Below are 20,658 nucleotides of genomic sequence, written 5' to 3'. Positions count from 1 at the left end.
AGTAGCTAGACAATTTAATCTCCCCATTGATCCTGTTGCTTTCTGTGGTAGGGGCTTAATCCTTTACACCCTAACCGCTGACCAGTATCTATACTCCCTCCGAGCATTTCCTTTGGTAGGGGGTCTTAATGGGGTGATAGCTTGTACTATTGACGATTAAAATTTTGGCCATTTTACGGCTATCGGTTTTTTGGTTAAGAGAATAAAGTTTGCAGTTGACTTTTTTTACGACTGGCGGTTAAATTTTGTCAATTTTTGAGCCTAACGGCTAAATAGGTTGGCCGTTTTACAGCTAAAGGTAAACCTCATTGGGATTGGCGATCATTTCCTATAACCACTTGATCTTAATGAGTGATTTAGCAGTATTACTGTAACGAGAAATTAAATGTTGGTCAAGAAACCAAAGAATCATCACAAGTTCTTTTTTTAAGAAATAATCATTTGGTATTTTAATTTAATTCCAATTGTTATAACATTGAGACTAGAAAGTGTTCCTCCTACAGAGTCCGTTATCAATACTATAATGACAAAAATACAGTCTTATTTACAAGCTCATTTGATCGATCACTGTGACTTCAACGCTCCATTTTGGAAGGACCCAACGGAAGAAGATGGAGAAAACAGTAAAGGAATAAATGATACACTTCCATCTGACCAACACTGCAAAAACAAACAGACCAAAAATTATTGATACACATAACGTCTCAGTCTACAAAATACAATTTCGTAAATTTCGCAAATGTCCAATGGCACTACAGTGAACCTTTCAAGCGTTATGATCATGTCTTTCCGACTACAGCGTAGCTCAGAGATGTAGGGTACTTTGCGCGTTTTACGCGCATAGTACGCGTATAAGGCCATACGCATACTAATTAGACAAACGAGCCTACGCGTCTATTCTAAGACGCGTTTGTGTAATTGGTAGGTACGAGTTAGCCGATTGTTTTTCCTGTTTTGGAATGATCATTTTTTTTTCAATGGGCAAAGCATTTGCAGCAAAAACTGGTGGTTAAGCCGTTCCCGATGTCCGTCAATCGTTACACAGTTTTCGCACGCCGGAAAACTCTGAATTCAGAACCTTTATATTTAGTTCGGTTTGAAGCCATTCATAGACTTAAACTTAATCTCAAAGAGGTTCTCTCCACCAATGAATTGAATCTGATTCTAGTAGCCAGCGCAATGGACCAGTTTCCTGTCTTACTGAAGTAGCAACATCTCTGGTTCCTTCATGCCAACAAAACTAGGGAATGCTCCCTAACATGAATTCAGATAAATGTTTGAGCCAGTCTCATACCCTAAACACTTTTTAAACTTGCAAAATTTTCATCCACAATCTCGACTTACAACAGTCAGAAGTGCTCCTTTCTTGAAGTCTTGTTGAAAAGTAACAATTTGTGGAACTGTTTCAGGAGGTCCCCTTACAAAGCCACTGCAATAAAAACAGGAAAAAGTTAAAGTCTAATCGTCCTAGCGAGAGTAGCCCGCAGAAGCACTATGATCGGTACTGATATTTTGAAAACCTTGGCAGAAGTCACCATCAGAGTCGAAACAGGAACACACAGAGAATTGATTAGGGAAGACAAAGTCAGTTGAAACTGTGGAAAGTTATTTTCAAACAGTTCTAAAGAATATTGAATGTACTAACTTACTGAAAATTTCCTGACTAACTCACATGGCTACAAAGACATCCACAAATAACTACATCCTTTGATATTTCAATTCAACAGAATTCCTCACCGCAAAATTCAGTTATTTCCAATCTCAAAGGTTCAGATGTTGGTTTCTATATTCATAAAATCTTTTTTTTCAATAAGGTAAGTATTGGAATAAAGGTGGTAAGTTTCTAAAGAAACTGTGATGCTGCGTCGGTGAAGGAGTATAACAAAACAATTTGGTTTTATAACCTGAGTTGAAAATGTAAATTGGCCACCGTGAAGTGTTTCTTCGTTCATCTGCTCTGACGAAATGCTAACGCATGAAACGTCGGGTTAGAAACTGTTTACGGTGGCTAATTTACGTTATCAACACAAGTATTGGAATAATTCGGTTCAATTATTTTTTTACAAAAGAGGCTTGACCACGTTTCACCTGTAAGAGCAGATGAATGGACACGCCTACATGTACACAGATACAAGTTTCCGAGATTATTACTTACCATGGCATGATTTCAAATGATGGTTTCAATCTGGTTTTGAACACAGCAACTAGTTCTTGAGCATGTTTTTTCTCATCTGTCAAGGAACAAAAAATTTCCACCGATAACAATTACCCATTGAAACATGAGGTGACGTAGCTAAGTTACAGGTGTCCTAAAAAGCAAATCAGCATTCAAACAAAACTTGTCTACAGATTCATAAAATGTATGGTCTGTGTAGCTGTGTGCCGTCTTTGGCTGTGAGAATATTTTTTATTTTGCTATGAATACACCATACATTAAGTGAAAGCTTTCACATGAGGACGCCTTGGGAAGAGAAAGGAATGTCCGTTCAGAGGTTGATTGTTTACCAAAATGACTCTCATCTGAAAATCTAACTTTGCAAATACAGCTGTTTGCGACAATCTTTCTTGAGACACATGTATACCTTTAAATATAACAGCCAGTCTTTCACCAAATGGGTCCCAAGCCATGGAGCGCACACATCCACCCAAAGTTACTGACCCATCAGTCTCCTCCCAGGTATGCGGTATTAAATCAGCACACCTCACAGCCAGACGCGCACCTTTTGCCACCGTTGCATTACGGCGCCCGTCGTCTAAAACAGATATCGAAAATTTCTTTTTAAGTTTTGTCATAAGTAATTGTAATTTTTTTTTAACTCTATCACTCCCAAGATCTGATAATTAATTCTCTTCTAGCTGCTGCACATTACCTTAATAATGAGTTACAAGAATTTGGTGTTAGATCAAGATGACGACTTTCATCTGATAAATTTAAGTATTCTCATTACCTGTTTGCTGGTTAATGTAGGGATATTATATTGAGAATTACATGTAAATCACTTCTGAGATTTTAAGGGTTAACAAAGGTATTGATCAAGCAAAATGTCTAGCACAATCTTTAATTTACAGACTTTTACTTTCGAAATAAGAAGATCAAAGACCAATTGCATTGAACTGAGATCATACCATACAAGCAAACCACTAGCTAATAACTAACCCTCCAAGCTTCCAATGGCAAGTGAAGAAAATTTTGGCACGTTAATTCGCAATAATTAATATTTTGACCAGGTTAACAAAAGAAAAACGGTAAAGGAGTACTCCTAAGCGCAAGGACAAATAATTTCTTCAGAATTCATATTTCCTAACTTACAATTACAGTGGCAACATGTAGAGCATCCAAATTTTTTCACGAGGTAAGGCCATTCACTTACCAACATTCTGAAACTGAAGTGAATAAAGAGCAGGTTCATCTGCCACAGCAAACACAAGAATCTTTCCATCAGGACTCCAACAAGCTGCCTAATATAAAGTAAAGTTCATCCACACAATCATCATGTTTACTTCCATAAGCATTCCACAACAGCAATTGTTCTACCAATTTCTAAATTACAACCCAGAGAAAAGCAAATTCTATTAGACAAATGAGAGGGATTTGCCTCACAATGGTGTCCACTAAGGCTGGATAAATTTCCAATTTATGGTCAGAAATAATTTAAATTGCATTCATTTGGTTCTTATTCACTTTTCCTCATGATTAGTTCAAAGAACTAGCCAACACTCTCAATAAACTAGGTGCAAAACAAAAAACTATTTTAATGTCTTGCATGTATCTCAATTTTCAAAGATGCTATTCCTTATCCCTAATCCCTAAGAGATCCTTGATTAAAAAAAAGCTGGAATTAAATGTAAAAAAATTCCATTTTCCTACACAGTGTTATCCTTTTCAGGCAGTAGCCAGTAAACTTTACTGACAGTAGTACCTCTTAAAACTGCCTAAAATTGCTTGGAATTCTTGAATATGCAGCAGATCAAAGAAGTGCTCTACTGGTTTGAAAATTTATTTTACCCTAAAAAAAGGAAGAGCAAGCCTACAGGTTTAATATATTTACCTGACAGGCCCCTGCCAAATTGGACCACTTTTCACATGTCCAAGTCTGAGTCTCCCATACTCTGTAGGTAGGAAAACTGCCATCAACACTTACACGTCTTGATTGAACATCAGTTCTCACAACTCCCAGAAACTTGTGCTAATCAAAAGCAGTCAATTTCATACTTCGAAGCTAAATGATCACACAGAACGCTATTTTTTTCCCATAGCTATTCGGAGTGTTTGTAGATAGTGTTTGTCATTGAATTTGAAAGAGTTTTCTTGAAGAATCAGTCTCATAAGGTCTCCCAAACATGTTTTGGGATCAGAGGTTTTGACTGATGATGCCCTTTGTATTATTGACATACAACTCTATCTGTAATTCCCTTTTCCTAGGGATTGTTCTACATAAATGAGCCATCATATTGTTGACTACAGCTGCCAGAAAATACAGTTACCACACTCAAGCAGGGACGTTAATCTGTGAATAACTGTATCGAATTAGTTAGTTGCTTTGACAGCTATAACAATTTGCCCAAGATGACCAGACATGTCAACTTTTATTTGTAATATTTTGGAAATGAGCCCAACCTGAACAAGCTAGAGGGTGTGGCACTTAATACATTCCTCTCATCTGGTGACCAGGATGTGAGTGTTACACCACCTCCTGCTCTATATAAGGGTGTGGCTGTCTCCAGAGCCACATCCCACACCTAGAAATTTTTACAAGAGAGATAAATTACAGAAACATTAATGTCATGAAGTTTTGACCAACTTGAAGAGTTGACTTTTGCAAGATGCAGAAACAATCCATAAATTGAAACCCTTCTAATATTACCCTCTACAGTTGTGTTCTACAGGGATCAACTGTTTTCTGTAAGTTATAAATTTGGCAACTCTTGAAAAAAATTATCATCAGACTTCTCCAATCGACAATCTAATTAAGGAACACAACATGGCAACCATCATCTACCATGTTGCCCTCTTCCTAATTTAAAATGTTCCTAAGAAGACATTTCAGCCATTAGGTACCATTAAATTGCTGTCTGCTGGTGAACCAGACACCAACAACTGTCCACTGGGACTCCATGAGACAGTTGTTACTGGGCTATGACCTGGATAGGACAGATGACGCACAGAGCTACCTCCAAGTCTGCATAGAGAAAAAGACATCAGATTTATTACTTTGCCAGGTGAAACATTTTTCTTACAATTCATTACCAACTATGCTCACAAACAAATCAAGAAAGACACAATAAATGTGCCCCCTCCAAGTGGAAGGGGTGCAATTAACCCCCCCCCCCCCACTCCTAAGATCTCATTTATAATTCTTCTTACTATCTGCTACACAATACTTATGATGTTAGTGCTGAGAATTTGGTATTGGGGCAACTAATAATCTCCCAAATGATAATTTTCTATATTCTCATAGCTTGCCTACTTGATATTGTATTAATATTGTAAGGAGAAATTATGTCTAGGTCACTATCATGAAAAGAAAAAAGAAGAAAAAAAGTAATCCACACCTTAGAATGGGTGATGATGGATTAACAGTCCAGACAAACAAACCACTGTCACAGCCAACCACTAATACAGATCCTGACAGAGGTCTACAGTTTAAAAACATAATAATTTAAGAGTAAAATACATAGAAACAATAATCAGAAATCACCACACATATGGTGTATCTGTATTGCACTTCAAAACCTAACCCATTAAACCCTAACACCATCATGAATTTTCTCCATATTGTTCTCCATACAATTCCTAAGGTGCTGACAAGGAGAATTTGTTTTACAATCAAAAGCTTCTTTAGTTGGTGATCATTTCCTTTATGCTCATGACCTTAATGTGTGATTTGGGGTGGTATTGTGCATAGATGTTAAATTCTTCAGTAGTTAAAAGGTTAAAGAAAACTTCAACATGTTAATTACAAGAGAATTTCAAAATCATCAGCCCTACCTCCAAGCCAGGCAACTAACAGCTTTCTGTTGTTTGTGCTCTAGTATAGGAACCAAGTCACTAAAAAAAAGAGACAAAAAAAACAATTTTTATCTCACCAACAATAAAATTATTAAAAACCAAACATGTACATTCACAAGCTACCATGTTCTCTTGCAGGAGCACACACTGCATTTAATTCAAACATCACCTTTTAGGTAAGGAGATAAGCTAATTATTTTAGCTTGGATATTCTTGCAAATGAAGACTCTTCATAAATTACATAGCTTAGCCCACGTGCAAAACCAGGTCCAGAAAACGAACCCAGGCCACACCCGTGGGTAATGAGCACTCACACCACTGTGCCATCTCATTCAATCTGTACTACCATCATATATAAAATATCAAGGCAATGTTAATGTCTTCACACATATGAAGCAGAAGGTTTTCTTTGAATTAATTAATATGTTGGTCTGAGTGGATTACTTCTGATTCAGCCCTACCTCTACTTCCACTACTTATTATTCAGTAACATAAAATATCCCACCTTGATAATGTATAGACCCTAACTGAATCATCCTGAAAAAGTATCAAAAAGCACTTAATAAGTTCAATGCCGAAACCAAGCAGATTAAAAGGAACAGGAGACTGATGAGCAATAAAGGTGTTTAACATACACTGACACCTTTAGGAAAAACTAGTTTAAAAAAAAGTGAAAAAGAACACCAATTTATATGTCATGCTTTACAAAGATATAGGACTCTGATGCAATTGACAATAAAGTGATCGTGGCAGCCTTCCTTTGGCAGGCTATAGTTTTTCAATAACAGCAAGAGTGGAGCTCGACAAGTGATTAATAATAAATTTAATGAGTTGTAGTGGGGATGGGAAGGGGGCTACAGTGGTAGACGTCGTAAGACACATCCCCCATGAAAATTGTGGGAAACTGCAACGTGCTCCAAGACCCATGTAGATGCTTCCTGTACTGACACGTACCCTTCTCTCACCTCTCCCCCTCCCCCCACCCCTGCCCTGTTGATTGTTCAATCACTCCCACTAAACTTTATTTCAAAAATTTATACACTTTTATATCATTTCAAACAAACCTGCCATGCCACCACAAATTTAGCAACATGAGGGTGCCACGCAAATGCCCTGATGTGAGAGTTTTTCCTGTAAAATCAAGAGATTAAGAGACTAATAGATGGAGATAGCTTACTCATCTACTTGACTGCAGTACTCTTTTGGTAGCTAATGGCTCCCTCTGAGTGATAGGTAAGAGTGTAACTCATATCAGAATCTACAATATTTCATCTGCTTTTAAATTTATCAGTTACATTTATTAATCAACTGAAGCGAGATCTTCTTTCATTAAAACCATTCATAATGTAAATAAATAGATTTCAATGAAATAATTTAACTCTACACCTGAACAGCACATATTGCACAATGATGATTGAACTGAGTGGAGTGCAATTTGAAATCATACTCACAATTTCAAAACTGAATGAATATGCAGCACAAGTTTGATTTGAAATCATAAGTCTGATTTCAGCCCAAAATTACACAACACAAAGTTCAATTATCACTTTATTACATCCATTATGAAATTGCAACATTCACTTGCTCAAATACAGATTTTTTAGTCTGTACAAATATTTAACTGACCCAGTATCAAGCTGGTTTGTAAATAGTTGAAAATTTAAAGCTGTCTGTTATTTTCCTGCATTTTGATTGATTCCTTAAAACAAGCCTTGAAATATGATTGGTTGTTGTGTTAAAGTAAAGCTTTCCCATTGGCTGGAGAAAAGATGCAATTTCGAGCAAAAATTGTGTGACTCATGGGAAAGCTATTAAATTGCACTCATGGGAGCCAATCAGAGTGCAAGGATCTCCTGCGATTTCAAAATGAATGTAATAAAAACTATGATGAAGCAAAAAGTAAGTGAGTTGCATATAAAATAATTCACTAGTAGGTCTAAATTTCTGTGAATCTAAAGTATTACCAAGAAGACACGCATGAAAAGGCATCGATCATTTCCTCTCTGGATAACTGAAAGCAAAAAGAGAAGATTAAAAAAAGTAAATTTTATAAATAGACTTACATTACAGAAATAGAGAAAGACCATGGTAAGACAAAAAACATCTTTCTTTATCTCTTTACTAAGCGTAGAACTTACCATCTTCCTCATTCTATTTAAAAAACAATGATATCGACATTGCTAATCCTAGCAGTATGAAGGATGCATGTCAAATATGAAGTTAATAATAGACCTTGCTCACAATAGAGTCGCTGTGGCTCACTGGTAGAGCATCAGAGTGTCCAAAGGTCTAAGGTTCAATTCCTCATGGCACACTCATGACAATACAGAAAACATGTTTCTCTGTAAATTACATAGTATTTAACTGTGAAAACATATACATCTACAGCACTGCAGGCCTTAAACTTGAACAAAAAAAGTTCAAATTTGTAGTATTTATATAAGCTAAATTTTTAATAAATAATAGGTTTCACAAATAGACACTCTCCCAGGGTTGTCATCAAAAGACAATAGGTGGCACAAACTAGTCAGCTCTTACAAAATGTTAGTGCCAACTGCTTTATGAAATGTGATCAAATGTAGAAAATATTAGCTAAAGTATATTTCAACTGATTCTAACATAAATGACTGGCTGAAAAAAAAAGATACTCAAATATGTCCCAGAATCCTGGAAATCTCCTCTCAGCAAACCTCAAATTTTTCCAAAGGAGCATGCCCCAGACCTCCCAAGAAGAACATGTTGCTTTTCAAAATGCCATGCTTGTTACAACTCAGCCACTGACTCAGTTCAGATCATACATCTATTACATTTTCTAATACCAACCATGCTCTTCCTAAAAACATTTTTTAAAGGTTTCTTGAAAACTTACCTTTAAATGAGGGAAAATGTAGCCATACAGTGATAAGAACCATCTTACCACAGTGTCTGTTCCATTGCTCATATGCCAAAACCATGATGGAACTTTGTCAAGGAAAAATATTCATTGCCAAGTAAATTTTCATCATAAATTTTGAAGATTAATTAGTTACTTAATAAGGCTGTCAATGTAAGCAGGTAACTGGCACAATTTACTGTCTTCTTTGCCAAACTAACTCACTTTGAGGACTGAAACACTTATAATTATAAAAAACCTCCCCTTTTTCATTCTGAACATTCATTAATTGTACATTGTACCTTCATCCTTGCTTTTCTTGACCTCTTGTAGCATTTCAGATATTCCTTTGGAATGCCTAGATAATAAAATTACATAAAATTCCATGTATTAATACCAATCCCTACAACACTTGGAAGGGAAATAGTTCTTTAGGTTTCAATTTCATGTGCCTACTGAGCCCAAATCAAAGTATAGTATATATTCATAGCTTCATCGTCAAATAAGTAGCAATTGAAACATATTAGGTAACTGTCTTACTATCATAATGGCACAAAAATATGCTTAGATGTATGTCTGTGGACTGTTAGGGGATTAATCATTGATCATTATCATTTATAAAATAATTCAAATAGTACGCATGCTCTGATTGGCCATTAAACCATTTTACATGAGCGTATGTAAACACGGTTTTTGTTCCTCTTTCATTAGTTATTTTATAAAAGAAATGTAAAATGGTTTCCATGTTTACATAGCCTGATGTAAACACTTGGGAGGTTGGGAGAACACTCAATAAGCTGGAAACCACTCCACTTCGTGTCATGGTTTCCTACGCTTATCTCGTGTTCTCCCAACCTCCCACGTGTTTACATCAGGCTATGTAAACACAGAAACCATTTTACATTTCTTCATTTATGCACATTACACAACATGGGATCGTATTCAGCATGAATGCACCATCATGGAGAATGTGCATACGAAGTGTAATGATTACTGTTAATAGATTAAAACAGATTGCAATCCATGATCTTTGAAACAATTTGATATAAACAACAAAACAGAATCACAAAACCCTGCCACAGTAGTAAGGGATGCCTAGCAATGGCCATCTGGAAACAAACATTTTTCTGAAAATGAAACTTGAGGAAAACTTTCGCCTTCATGGAAAAGTTAATGCTAAAGGACATATATATCAGGATGTTTTTGCCATATGTAAATGTTTTATTTGGTGATGTGCTGGAAAAAATTTATACAAATATCTTGCTTGTACTTACCAAACCTTAAGAAGCTTGTTATAAATACTTTTTTCTTTCTTCACTAATGACCCCCAATCTGGATCTATAGAGCTGGACAAGTTATTTCCTGTCTTTGCTCTCTCAATGCTTACATCAATTGAAGGATACTTGATCCCCTGATGAAACACAAAAACTATTATTCCTATCTTTCCATTGGAATCATAAGGGTTTCAAAAATTTCAAGAATTTTAACCTTAAGATCCTAAATGATTAGATTAGTATAGAACTATTGCATTAATCAAATCAAATCTTCAACATTGATTCCCCTCCAGGCAACCTACCCATCTCATGCATTTGAAGTTGTTCAAATTCCCCATCCCCTGGGGCCAAAATTGTGTTCAAATGTCCTACCCAAGTGCTAGATTTGATGGCTCAATTTTTCCTGTGAAAAGAAAAATCAGCCACCTTTGCTTTCTACACCTTGACCAGGCTTTAAACCTGTGTGCCTTTGGGGTGCTCAATTTTAAAGAGAATTCCCAACTTAAATGCCCTCTAAAATGATGTTTGCAAAGATCAGCTGTACAAAATCTCTTTTATTCTAAAAATAATGTACAGTTACAAAAATACTTTATACTTTGATCAAAACTGATACATGCTGTGGTGAATGCTAGTGTCTATTAATAAGAATCTAGACATTGACAACTGAGAGGTTAAGACTGGGCACAGGCAGGTTACATATTAGTCCTTTCCTTAGGATTGAGCAATTTTTTCAGCATGAAAATAAAAAAAAGTGGAAAGAGTCAATGGCTATGCACCACGCTGGCCCATTTAATTGCAAAATTACTTTAATATATTACCGTTTTTATATGTGTCTGTGCACTTCTTATTAGCAATCAAGCATGCAATCAAAAAGTTTATTTGTAGCTTCTAAGAAAGTTTTGTTCCCCCCTCCCCCCTCCCACACCATAGACAATTTGGATTATTTCTATATTTTATTAGTTTTTGAAACTTATTCCCGATTACTAGACCGTTGTTTTCGGGTATCAGTCGAATACCTTTGATTTAATAGTCTTGTGTTTTATGTAGGTAAGATATATGCATTTAATAAACTATCTGGTCCCAAACAAGCCTTTGTCTATTGTGTCTAGGGTAATTTTAAATTCGTCTCTGAGCAAATGCAACAAAAGTGGTCTAATCAGCGCTATTATTATATCATCAGTACAATCTGACCCCACTGGATGTACAGCTATTTCATAATGATATGGTTTACGGTCTCAAAAAAGGTCATGCTAGTAATAGTAGTTTCGTCTTGGTAATAAGTCATTTGAAACGGACTGTACCTGAGTTGCGGGCACATATTTTGACAACTTTGCAGTGCTGTAATCCTCAGCTATCAATCTGGCATTCATTTCACATAACGTTACTTCGCCCATAGAGGGAGGAGCTGGAAAAACGGACAATGAAGCCATGTTTGGATGTCAATCACAGTTCCGCAATTCAAAGATGGCGGGAAGGTCTTGTTTTATTGCCAGGCGTTCCAAACGCACGCGAGAGACTGGGCTGGTTGATTGGCATTCTGAGTGTTTTGGCGGGGAACTTGTTACTTTTGGGAGATGCGTGAAAATGAGAGGAAGTAATATCGATCGTCATTGATCTGATGAGTAAATCGTTGTGATCTCTTTCCAACAAGAGGAGCGAAATGTCTCAAGCTGTTCGCCGCGAGGAAAATGAATATATTGCAATATTCCAAGCTTTTCTCGAGGAACATCACAAAGAAGATATCCTGAACGTTCTCATGGCTGACGACCCGTCAAGCCAGTACTGCGTTGTTGTCAACGTATTAGAACTGTTTGATTCTAACATTGAGGTCAGTCAAAAGCTTCTGGCAGATCCGAACAAAATGCTGCCCTTGTTTGATGGTGCACTGGCTCAGGCAGCTGTTTCGATTATGCAGGAAAGTACAACTCAAATTTCCATGTCGTTTAAAGCGCATTTGCACGTGAGGCTTTCCAATCTTCCCATCTGTCCGGAACTTCGAAGAGATAAGATACCTAAGACGTCAGACATCGGTCGTTTTCTAGCTATTTCAGGTGAGTTGAAAATAGAAACGTTGACAAAGGAAGATGCTTATATCACTGCCTCGCCGCCCGTGATCTCACGGATGGTTCTTTTGCAGAGAGAACTTCTAGAACTTTTACAACTCTTACTTCGTATATGGCTAGGATACATCTCTGAAATCCCTCGGAAATGTTGACGGAAGTCAAAGCCACTGCAATCTAGGTGTACTTTCGACTTATTGATTGGAGGTGTAAGCATTTTTTTCTCACCCCACCCTCCAAGGGGTGTCCTTTATGGTCCAAGGGTAAAGATCTTCTCAGATAGAGAGAGGGGGTGAAAAAGGATCTCTGATCCTGCAGGTGAGAGAAATCTTGAGAAGAACTGTTCTCAGTGATAGCAAATGACAACAGACCTTCTCAGAGCTACTCACACCTTCAACCTCCAGTAAATTATTAGACTACACAACAATCAAATTTTACACTTGAGTTCATACCAATTTGTGTATTAGCCCTTTAACCCCTAAGGGTGATTGGCTTCTTATTTCTCCACTCATTTTCAACCCTGAATCACACATTAAAGTAAGGAGAATAAAGTAAATGATCATCAACCAAAGAAGTGATGATTGTTAAACAACTTCTCCATATCAGCACCTTAGGAAATGTATAGAGAATAATATGGAGAATATGCACACTGGTCTTAGGGTGTAAAGGATTAGAAGAAATCTTAACTCTTTTAGCCCATAAATCCTTGGATTAACCATTTTAATTGTAACAATTTATATTATTTAATTTCAGGAACTGTCATTAGAGTATCAACTGTAAAACTACTAGAATACGAGAGAGACTACATCTGCGCTCGTTGTAAACACATCTTTGGAGTACAAGCTGACTTTGAACAGTTTTACTCAATTCCCAAACCAAGCAAGTGCCCTTCATCCAAGGAATGTAATTCAAACAAATTTTCTTGCCTGTCAGAAGGTGGTAAGTGGTTGTTGAGAGACTTTCCAATTGAGTGTGCACTTGAATGAGTGACAAAGTGAGAAGTGGGGGGGTGGGTGGTTGGGTGGGTGGGTGATTAAGTGAATAAGAGAGTGTATAGGTAAGTTAACTGACCAATGGACTGAGTGAGCAATTTAGGCTTTGACCAACTGATATTTGACCAAATAACATGCGGCTGATTAGTAATTGTTGCTTGGTCACAGATCAACTGACTGACAAGCTGTTAGAGAACTGACCACTTAAAAGACCTTTTTTTTTCCAAAATAACCACCAAAACAAAAGATATGCTGTCCATGTGGAAAATAATTTATTTTGCAAGATAGATCAATTTTGCAGGGATGGACAATTTTGATAAAATTTATAAATTATCCAGGCTGCACAGTATTGAAAGAAAGCTCCTAGCTCTTGTCCTTGTTAGAGTTTTGCTGATAGTGAACCAATTAGGTCACCTGGCATGTGACATAACCAGTGAAATCTTAGTATTGTGTCTCTCCTCACTACATTGAGGTCAGTTTGTGGTCTCTGATGTAAATTGCCTTTCAAGCTCCTCTCAGAAACCATTCCAATTTTCAGTCTAAAATGTGTGTCTTTGATTTGGACAGAGTGTTTTGTCCTTTCCCTGTTGATGTGTTAAGATCAGGCTTGGTAAGAAGGTTCAGTGACCAGCCAACCATGATTTATTGATCACTGAATTCACAATGCAATCAAATGAGGAATTGGCTGTCTTAATCATCTGTTTGATTTTTATTGAAGCTGATGATACTAAAGCCTGAGAGGTGTTTGCAATAACAGTAGCTTTTTTTCCCCTAATCATTGATTGTACAGCCATATTTTTTAACCTGAGTTTCCTTGCATTCAAAGCATCAGAGCCAAAGAGTTGCCAGGATTATCAAGAAATCAAAATACAAGAACAAGTTCAGAAGCTTGCAGTTGGTACCATTCCACGTTCAATGTGGGTCATTCTAGAAGATGACTTGGTAGATTGCTGTAAAGCCGGGGACGACATCACTGTGTGTGGCGTTGTAATGAGAAGATGGAAACCTGTTTTTCCTGACGTAATGAAAAGTTATCATTATTTCAAAATTTCCTTTGAGGATTAGTATTTTTCTTCCTCTGCTGTTAGCAGTTCTGACTTTTTCAATGCAGAATTATAGAAAAAAAGATCTATTGAGTCATTAAACAAGAATCAAGCAATTTAGAATGATTATTCATGGAAAAACTGTGTGAAGCCAGTCATTTCCTCTCAAGTGTTATAAAAAATAAGTAAAAGTACATTATTGTATGCCAAGTACAAAATCTTTTCATTGAAGACATTGAAGCAAAACTTATCTTCATATCAAAGGCTTTGTACCCACCATTCTTGGGGAGAGAAGAAGGTTTTGGTAACTTGTAAATGGCTCATTGGCTTAGGTGAGGCTTTTCCTTTACAGCATTCTAATTGTATACTGAGTTTTTTGATTCACTCTTTCAGAGCCGATGTGATCTTGAGGTGGTTTTTAAGGCAAATCATGTGTCTGTGAACAATGAGCAGAAAGCAACAGTTTTAGTTACTGAAGAACTAAAGCGAGAGTTTGCAGAGTTTTGGGAAAGATTTAAACAGTCTCTTCAAGGAAGAAACCACATCCTCTCAAGTTTCTGCCCACAAGTATATGGCTTGTATGCCGTCAAGCTTGCCGTTGCTTTGATTTTGATTGGTGGGGTACAGAGAGTGGATGCTTCTGGAACACGAGTTAGAGGGGAGTCGCATCTTCTGTTGGTGGGAGACCCAGGTAATTGACAGTTCTCTTTGCTTAACATGGAATGCCCTAGTCATTTGAAAAATTTATCAGTGTATGGTGCCATGAGAAATTGGGCCTAGCGCTTTCCACATTTTGGTTTTTGGGAGCAAATATATTTTTCAGGCATTTACTGTTTCATCTTTAAATCATTAAAACTTGTCATGGTTAACATATTTCTTTAAGGTACAGGGAAGTCCCAGTTTCTAAAGTATGCTGCAAAGATCATGCCTCGTTCAGTGCTGACAACAGGAATCGGCTCAACAAGTGCTGGGCTGACTGTGGCTGCTGTAAGGGACTCAGGAGAATGGCAGCTGGAGGCAGGGGCACTGGTTCTTGCAGATGGTGGTCTCTGCTGTATTGATGAGTTTAACAGTATCCAGGAGCATGATAGAACATGTGAGGAATAATTTTCTTTATTAAAAGTGTTCTTGTCAAGTTTCCTGGGAGCACATACTATTAAGACCAAAATAGGTGTTTGCCTTAATGAGTTGGTTTTTCCAGCTCAAGAGGTCCAGTTTTGAACTATGCCCTGTTAGTGAGTTTTTTTAGGTGTCTGACAGGGGAGGTTTGGCTACATTTTTCATAAACATGGCCCGGTTCTGTTCATGGAAAAGCATTGTGGGCTGTTAGAATATTTGGCATAGCCTTTTTAGTTACCTGAAATTAAAACTTACCGGTAATTTATATATGCCTGTTACAATACCAAATTCATTGGTCTTGAGATTCCAAATTCATACCTGTGAAACATTCAAAATAATGAAATTGTTATGCTCCCACAGTCAGATTAAATTATTTAAGTTGTGATATTAACTTGGTAGTTAATTTTGCGGGTCGTTAATGTCGCGTTTCCCGCAGTTGTAAAAACATCGCGAAATTAGAGACCAGCAAATGAAAAATCCTCGCGAAATTTGATCCCCCGGTGAAAATTCAAATCACAGAGAAATATGATCAACATGTTCAACAACAGCAACATATATAGGATATATATCGACAAATACACAAATTATGAACTGGTCTTACTTGTAAGTTCTTTCCTTTTTGGTATCTTCTGTTGTGAAACATCAATAGTTTGCAAAGATTTCACATATGTAGTAGAGAATCAAGCTATAATCTTCACCTTCATTTGAACAAATTCCTTAGAATATCTTACGGACAGTCGTCAAAGGTTAAGACATTTTGAAGAATAAGATGAAGTTGAGAAAGCTTGAATCGCGAAATTGAACACCCTTTTTTCATATTTGCCTTGTAAAATCGCGAAAATAAATTCCTGCGAAATACCTTCATGCCAAAAACGCGAAATTAAGTCTTTAGATTTCATAACACCCCGCACACTGTTTCTTCCCCCCTCCCACCCCTCTCTCTGGAAGGTCTTGTTTGATCCCATTACAAGCGATAAACTGATTGTCTTCCAGGTATTCATGAAGCCATGGAACAGCAAACAATAAGCGTGGCAAAAGCCGGAATGGTGTGCAAACTAAGCACAAGAACAACAGTGTTGGCTGCCACCAACCCAAAAGGGCCTTACGATCCGTCAGAATCCCTCAGTGTCAACATCGCTGTGGCCAGTCCATTGTTGAGCAGATTTGATCTCTTGTTGGTCTTACATGATGCAAGAAACGAAGAGTGGGATAGGTAAAGAGGCATTTAGATTTGTTGTTGCTGTTGTGAGTAGGACTGGTAATTGAGAGGGTTCGGAAAGGCAGGGAAGCGATCAGAGTTGTAAATCCCATTTCCCAGCCCAGATTTTCCCCAAACCTCATTTCTAACCTATTTGGTGAGTTTATGTTAGTCACATTGCCATTTTTTCGTTTGTGATTTCCAATTTCAGTGAACAAAATTTCATTTTCCCCGTGAAGAAAAAAGGAAATCGTATCCTCCATTTCACAGCATCGAGCCTCTAATTTAACCAATAAACGGCACTACTAATTTCCAAATCGAGCGTAAGACTTAAGAAAACGCGGCACTCACATCGGGCATTTTTCACAAGGTTTTCCAATCTCAAATGTACAGTCACATAACGATAGAAACCTTTGTTGCAATGCTCACAAAGGGAATTGAAAGAGGATTCAAATTCGGGTTGAACATGTGTCCTAAAGGAGTTGGGCCTCGAGTTCAAATCAGCGAATCAGACCAAAAGTCCAAATTTTCAAGGGTTATCTTAACTTAAACCATCCCCAGGTTAACTTCATGCGAAAAATAGATGCTGTCCCGGCAGTTGATTTTGTACTATTTTGCATTCGTTTTAATTGCGCTCTGAAATACATTATGCCGGAGTTTAAAATTTCTATGTCGGTAGTGCGGCATAAACCTAGTAAGTAAACTGGGGGTAACCCTTTATTTGAGGGTTTCCCTTTGCATAATTAACTTTTGCTATGGAAATGAGTTTACACCAGGACTTCTTGTTTTGTTTCAGAATTGTATCATCGTTCATTTTGGAGGGCAAGGGCCTCTCTACAACAGCCTCTTCATCAGAACCACTTTGGAGCATGGAAAAGATGCAAGCTTATTTCTGTTACGTTAAAACGCTGAAGCCTCAACTCACACCGGAAAGCAACAGGTCTGTGTTATAAGTGCACTTGTGTAAACTTCACTCTTTACTTACCGGGCTAAGTCGTGTTGAAAGGGAGTGAGTTTCAGAAAAACTGTGGTGCTGCGTCGGTGGAGAGTATAACAAGAAAGCTGACATTTCGAGCGGAGGGGCTAACGCCCGAAATATCAGCTTCGAAACTCTTTACAGGGACCAATTTACATTATCAACTCAGCTGATAAAACCAAAATTATAGAAGTCGTTGAGACGCGATGGGCTGTTGTTACCGGGAAAGGATTCCGCATTTAGAGGTTTAGGGTCGAACCCTGGCCGGGTACTAAGCATTTTCCGGTATGCGCAAAGCCTTTTTCGAAAACGAAGGTAAGTGCAAAGCTTTTGTTTTGCAAGGACAACTCATGATCACAAGGTTTTGAGCCTAAACAAGGCTGTGCTCTAGGAAAATTTTCAGGGTGCCTTTTGGGCGCCTAACCATGACAAGTAGGTCGCCCAGCCTTCCAGGTTGGTCGCCCGAATTGATTAATTAATTAATAAATTTTTGATCGAATGATTACAATTGCGAGCAAGTCGCCAAATATGGTGCTGATAAACATCTTGCATGCCACGGAGGAAGCTAATTAAATAAACACAAATTGCATAAAGGACGGTTTCGTTTTATTAATCACGCACTCCACTATTGAAACTGTTGAAACACAAAAATTAAATATAAGCATCAACCACTTCAATAGAAAAATTAAATCTTCAACACATGCTTGTGCAAAAATCGTGCAGTTTCTCACGGGCAAGGAAAAAATAATTTCTAAATCATTTGAAACAATATTACATAACACACGCGACAACTTTGAGTGTGAATAATTCTTGTTGTTGTCCTGCCAAATATTTTTTAGTTCTGCAAATGTCATCAAATTAGCAAGTAAAATTATAAAATGTTAGTTGCTCGCTTTATTGCGTCGTTCAATGGAGAAGAAACCTGGGCCATGTACTATATTAATAAACCAGAAGAGAAACCACCAAAGCAAAACAAGACCCATGACCTAACTTAATATTTAACCTAAATATACAGATCACACAGGCTATTGATTGCACTGCGCTTTCAGCGCTTTTGCTTTTCGGGAGCCGGGGAGCACGATGGAGTTTCTTTTTGTTTCGTTCCGTTCCGTTTCTATACGTGTGCTGATTTCGTTTCGGGTTTTCACACAAGCCGAAATCTATGTGCCCAGACGGGCGACCGCTTTTCTTTTTCAGTTGCCCGAGACCAAATGTTAGTCGCCTGAGGCGACCGGACGCTGCTAGAGCACAGCCTTGCTAAAGTTTTTGCGATTTTGCGCCTGAAGTCGTAAATGGCCGATCATTTGGTGTTTTTCGGCAAGAAACTTCATCCTTACGGTGCTACCATCGCCACTATCCACCCAGGCGTACAAATAGATACCAGGAGGCGTCCAGGGCGACAAACCTCGCGGGGAGAGGGGGAGGTAACAATACTCCAAATCGAGAGAGAAACAAACGAATTATCCTTCACCGCAAATTGAAATATTTCAACCGTCCCAGAAATAGGCTGAAAGGCAGTTAGCAAAAGTTTGATTTATTTCTAATCCAAGTTCAAGATGGGGTTCTTAATCTCTTTTTTTTTATGAACTCGAACTGGAAAGTGCTGTGGTGATACTGGTAATGCTTATCAGCAAGTTTTTTACCGAGACAAACTCGTCAGACTAAAGTTTTTACCTGGTAACTGGATGCTTCTTATTTAAGAATCGTCCCTTTTCTGTACATAGGCTCTCGAATAGATTGGATTATTGAATGTGTATTCAATTTGCTTGCAGAATCTTGAGCCGTTATTATCACTGTCAGCGGCAGGCAGACCTTCGCAATGCAGCACGGACCACCATCAGGTTACTGGAAAGCCTTATAAGGCTAGCACAGGCGCATGCGCGCTTGATGTGCCGTGAATTCGTTACTGTTCAGGACGCCATCACTGCTGTCACTTGCGTAGAGTGCTCTATGCAAAATAGTGCCTTATTAGGCAGTATGAACGCTTTACATACTAAATTCCCGGATGACCCTCAAGAAGAGTACTCGCGCCAGGCCAAGCTCGTCCTAAAGCGATTGCAGCTTGATGATATGGTGGCAGCTATTGATGAAGCACAGACAACTGGAGCCGGGAACGATTCTTACGTTAGCGGAAGCGACGTTGAAAATAATAATCAGGATGCGCATGTCGATACGCGCGCCAATGACAAGGATAAAAAGAACAGTTCCTCCAGTGATGAAGAAAACTATAAACTCACCAATGACAGCAATGTCTCTAAAGATTTCACCGAGTTATATTCTCTCGACCAATTAACAGGAGTCTTTCCAATCGCATCTTCGAATGTTGGAACGGATACTCTCACGGACAGTGTTTTAGATAAAGTGTCTGTTTGTGAAAAATCCGTACGAAGCGAAGAGACAACCAACATAAACAATTCAAACGAGAAGACCTCCTTAAGAAACCCTTCAACTTTGAGAACAGTTTTAAACAGCAATGAAAATGTCAATTTTGCAAGTAGTGCTAACGGTTCACGTATATCCTCGTTCTCGTTGGAAAAAAGCAAAAACATAATTCAAATGTTTTCAAAGAAACCGGTTATTGAAGCTACGACAACTGTTACGCGAAATAGCAGCGGAGCCCCTCAGAAAGAGAACTGCAATATTTTTACGACAGAGGAACTCGATGACGCAGATCTTGAGGTAGAATGGCCCACTGATGTTCTCTCTTCGTGTGCGAAGGAAGGGAACGGTAATTCAAGAAACGTGTTAAGAGTGACAAACAAGACGTACAAATAACTTGATGAGATTTAACTCGAATGGAAAACGAAATTTACTTTTTATTCTACGAAAAAGGCAGTTGGGTAATTTATTTTTCCCTACTAGCAAATGGTGGCCATTATTCCTTTCTCGATCTTAGAATTTCAGGTGGAATGCAATTTTATTGTATTTTCACTTAATGTGAAGCGTAACTGGCAAACGAAGAGAGCTAGTCAATATTTATCGCCAGAGGAAGGGGAGGGTTGGACGATTTTTTTTTTGGGGGGGGGGGAGGTGGAGGCACAGTCGTCGCCAACGCAGTACAGAGGGGCACTTATTTCTATAGAAATTGACCGCTAATTAATTACCAGTGAGGAG

The 20,658-nt window shown here is 38.0% G+C and overlaps 2 protein-coding genes across 2 annotated transcripts; one reads left to right on the top strand and one right to left on the bottom strand.

Annotated features, from left to right (window-relative positions):
- Positions 1 to 421: 421 nt before the first annotated feature.
- On the bottom strand, positions 422 to 11,657 carry LOC113682812 (aladin). The gene is made up of 17 exons (XM_027199997.2): positions 11,458 to 11,657; positions 10,157 to 10,293; positions 9,185 to 9,240; positions 8,880 to 8,971; positions 7,975 to 8,021; positions 7,075 to 7,141; positions 6,516 to 6,547; positions 5,990 to 6,049; positions 5,554 to 5,637; positions 5,060 to 5,180; positions 4,619 to 4,740; positions 4,050 to 4,110; positions 3,372 to 3,459; positions 2,583 to 2,753; positions 2,156 to 2,231; positions 1,345 to 1,429; positions 422 to 660 (listed from the first exon to the last, which is right to left on the bottom strand). Exons 1-17 carry the CDS (start codon positions 11,584 to 11,586, stop codon positions 565 to 567), a joined length of 1,524 nt encoding a protein of 507 aa, XP_027055798.2. The 5' UTR covers positions 11,587 to 11,657; the 3' UTR covers positions 422 to 564.
- On the top strand, positions 11,641 to 20,566 carry LOC113682791 (DNA helicase MCM9). Its single transcript, XM_027199977.2, is given in 9 exon segments — positions 11,641 to 12,207; positions 12,970 to 13,155; positions 14,035 to 14,228; positions 14,645 to 14,942; positions 15,135 to 15,347; positions 16,364 to 16,583; positions 17,365 to 17,508; positions 19,317 to 20,309; positions 20,311 to 20,566. Coding segments are annotated over 9 exon segments (2,811 nt in total). The 5' UTR covers positions 11,641 to 11,774; the 3' UTR covers positions 20,441 to 20,566.
- Positions 20,567 to 20,658: the final 92 nt, after the last annotated feature.

This window comes from Pocillopora damicornis, chromosome 9 (genome assembly GCF_964200805.1).
Source record: "Pocillopora damicornis chromosome 9, jaPocDami1.2, whole genome shotgun sequence".
NCBI classification, from domain to species: Eukaryota; Metazoa; Cnidaria; class Anthozoa; order Scleractinia; family Pocilloporidae; genus Pocillopora; species Pocillopora damicornis.
Note: the sequence above shows the minus strand (reverse complement) of the source record. Positions and strands in the feature narration are given on the sequence as shown.

Bases quoted from the DNA above. Each gene is read 5' to 3' on its own strand.
- LOC113682812 (XM_027199997.2), bottom strand. From the start codon at position 11,586: ATGGCTTCATTGTCCGTTTTTCCAGCTCCTCCCTCTATGGGCGAAGTA. The intron at 7,142-7,974 runs GTAATACTTTAG...TTGATTTTACAG, and splicing joins TTTTCATGCGTGTCTTCTTG to GAAAAACTCTCACATCAGGG. The intron at 6,050-6,515 runs GTGGGATATTTT...TCTTTTTTTTAG, and splicing joins AGGGTCTATACATTATCAAG to TGACTTGGTTCCTATACTAG.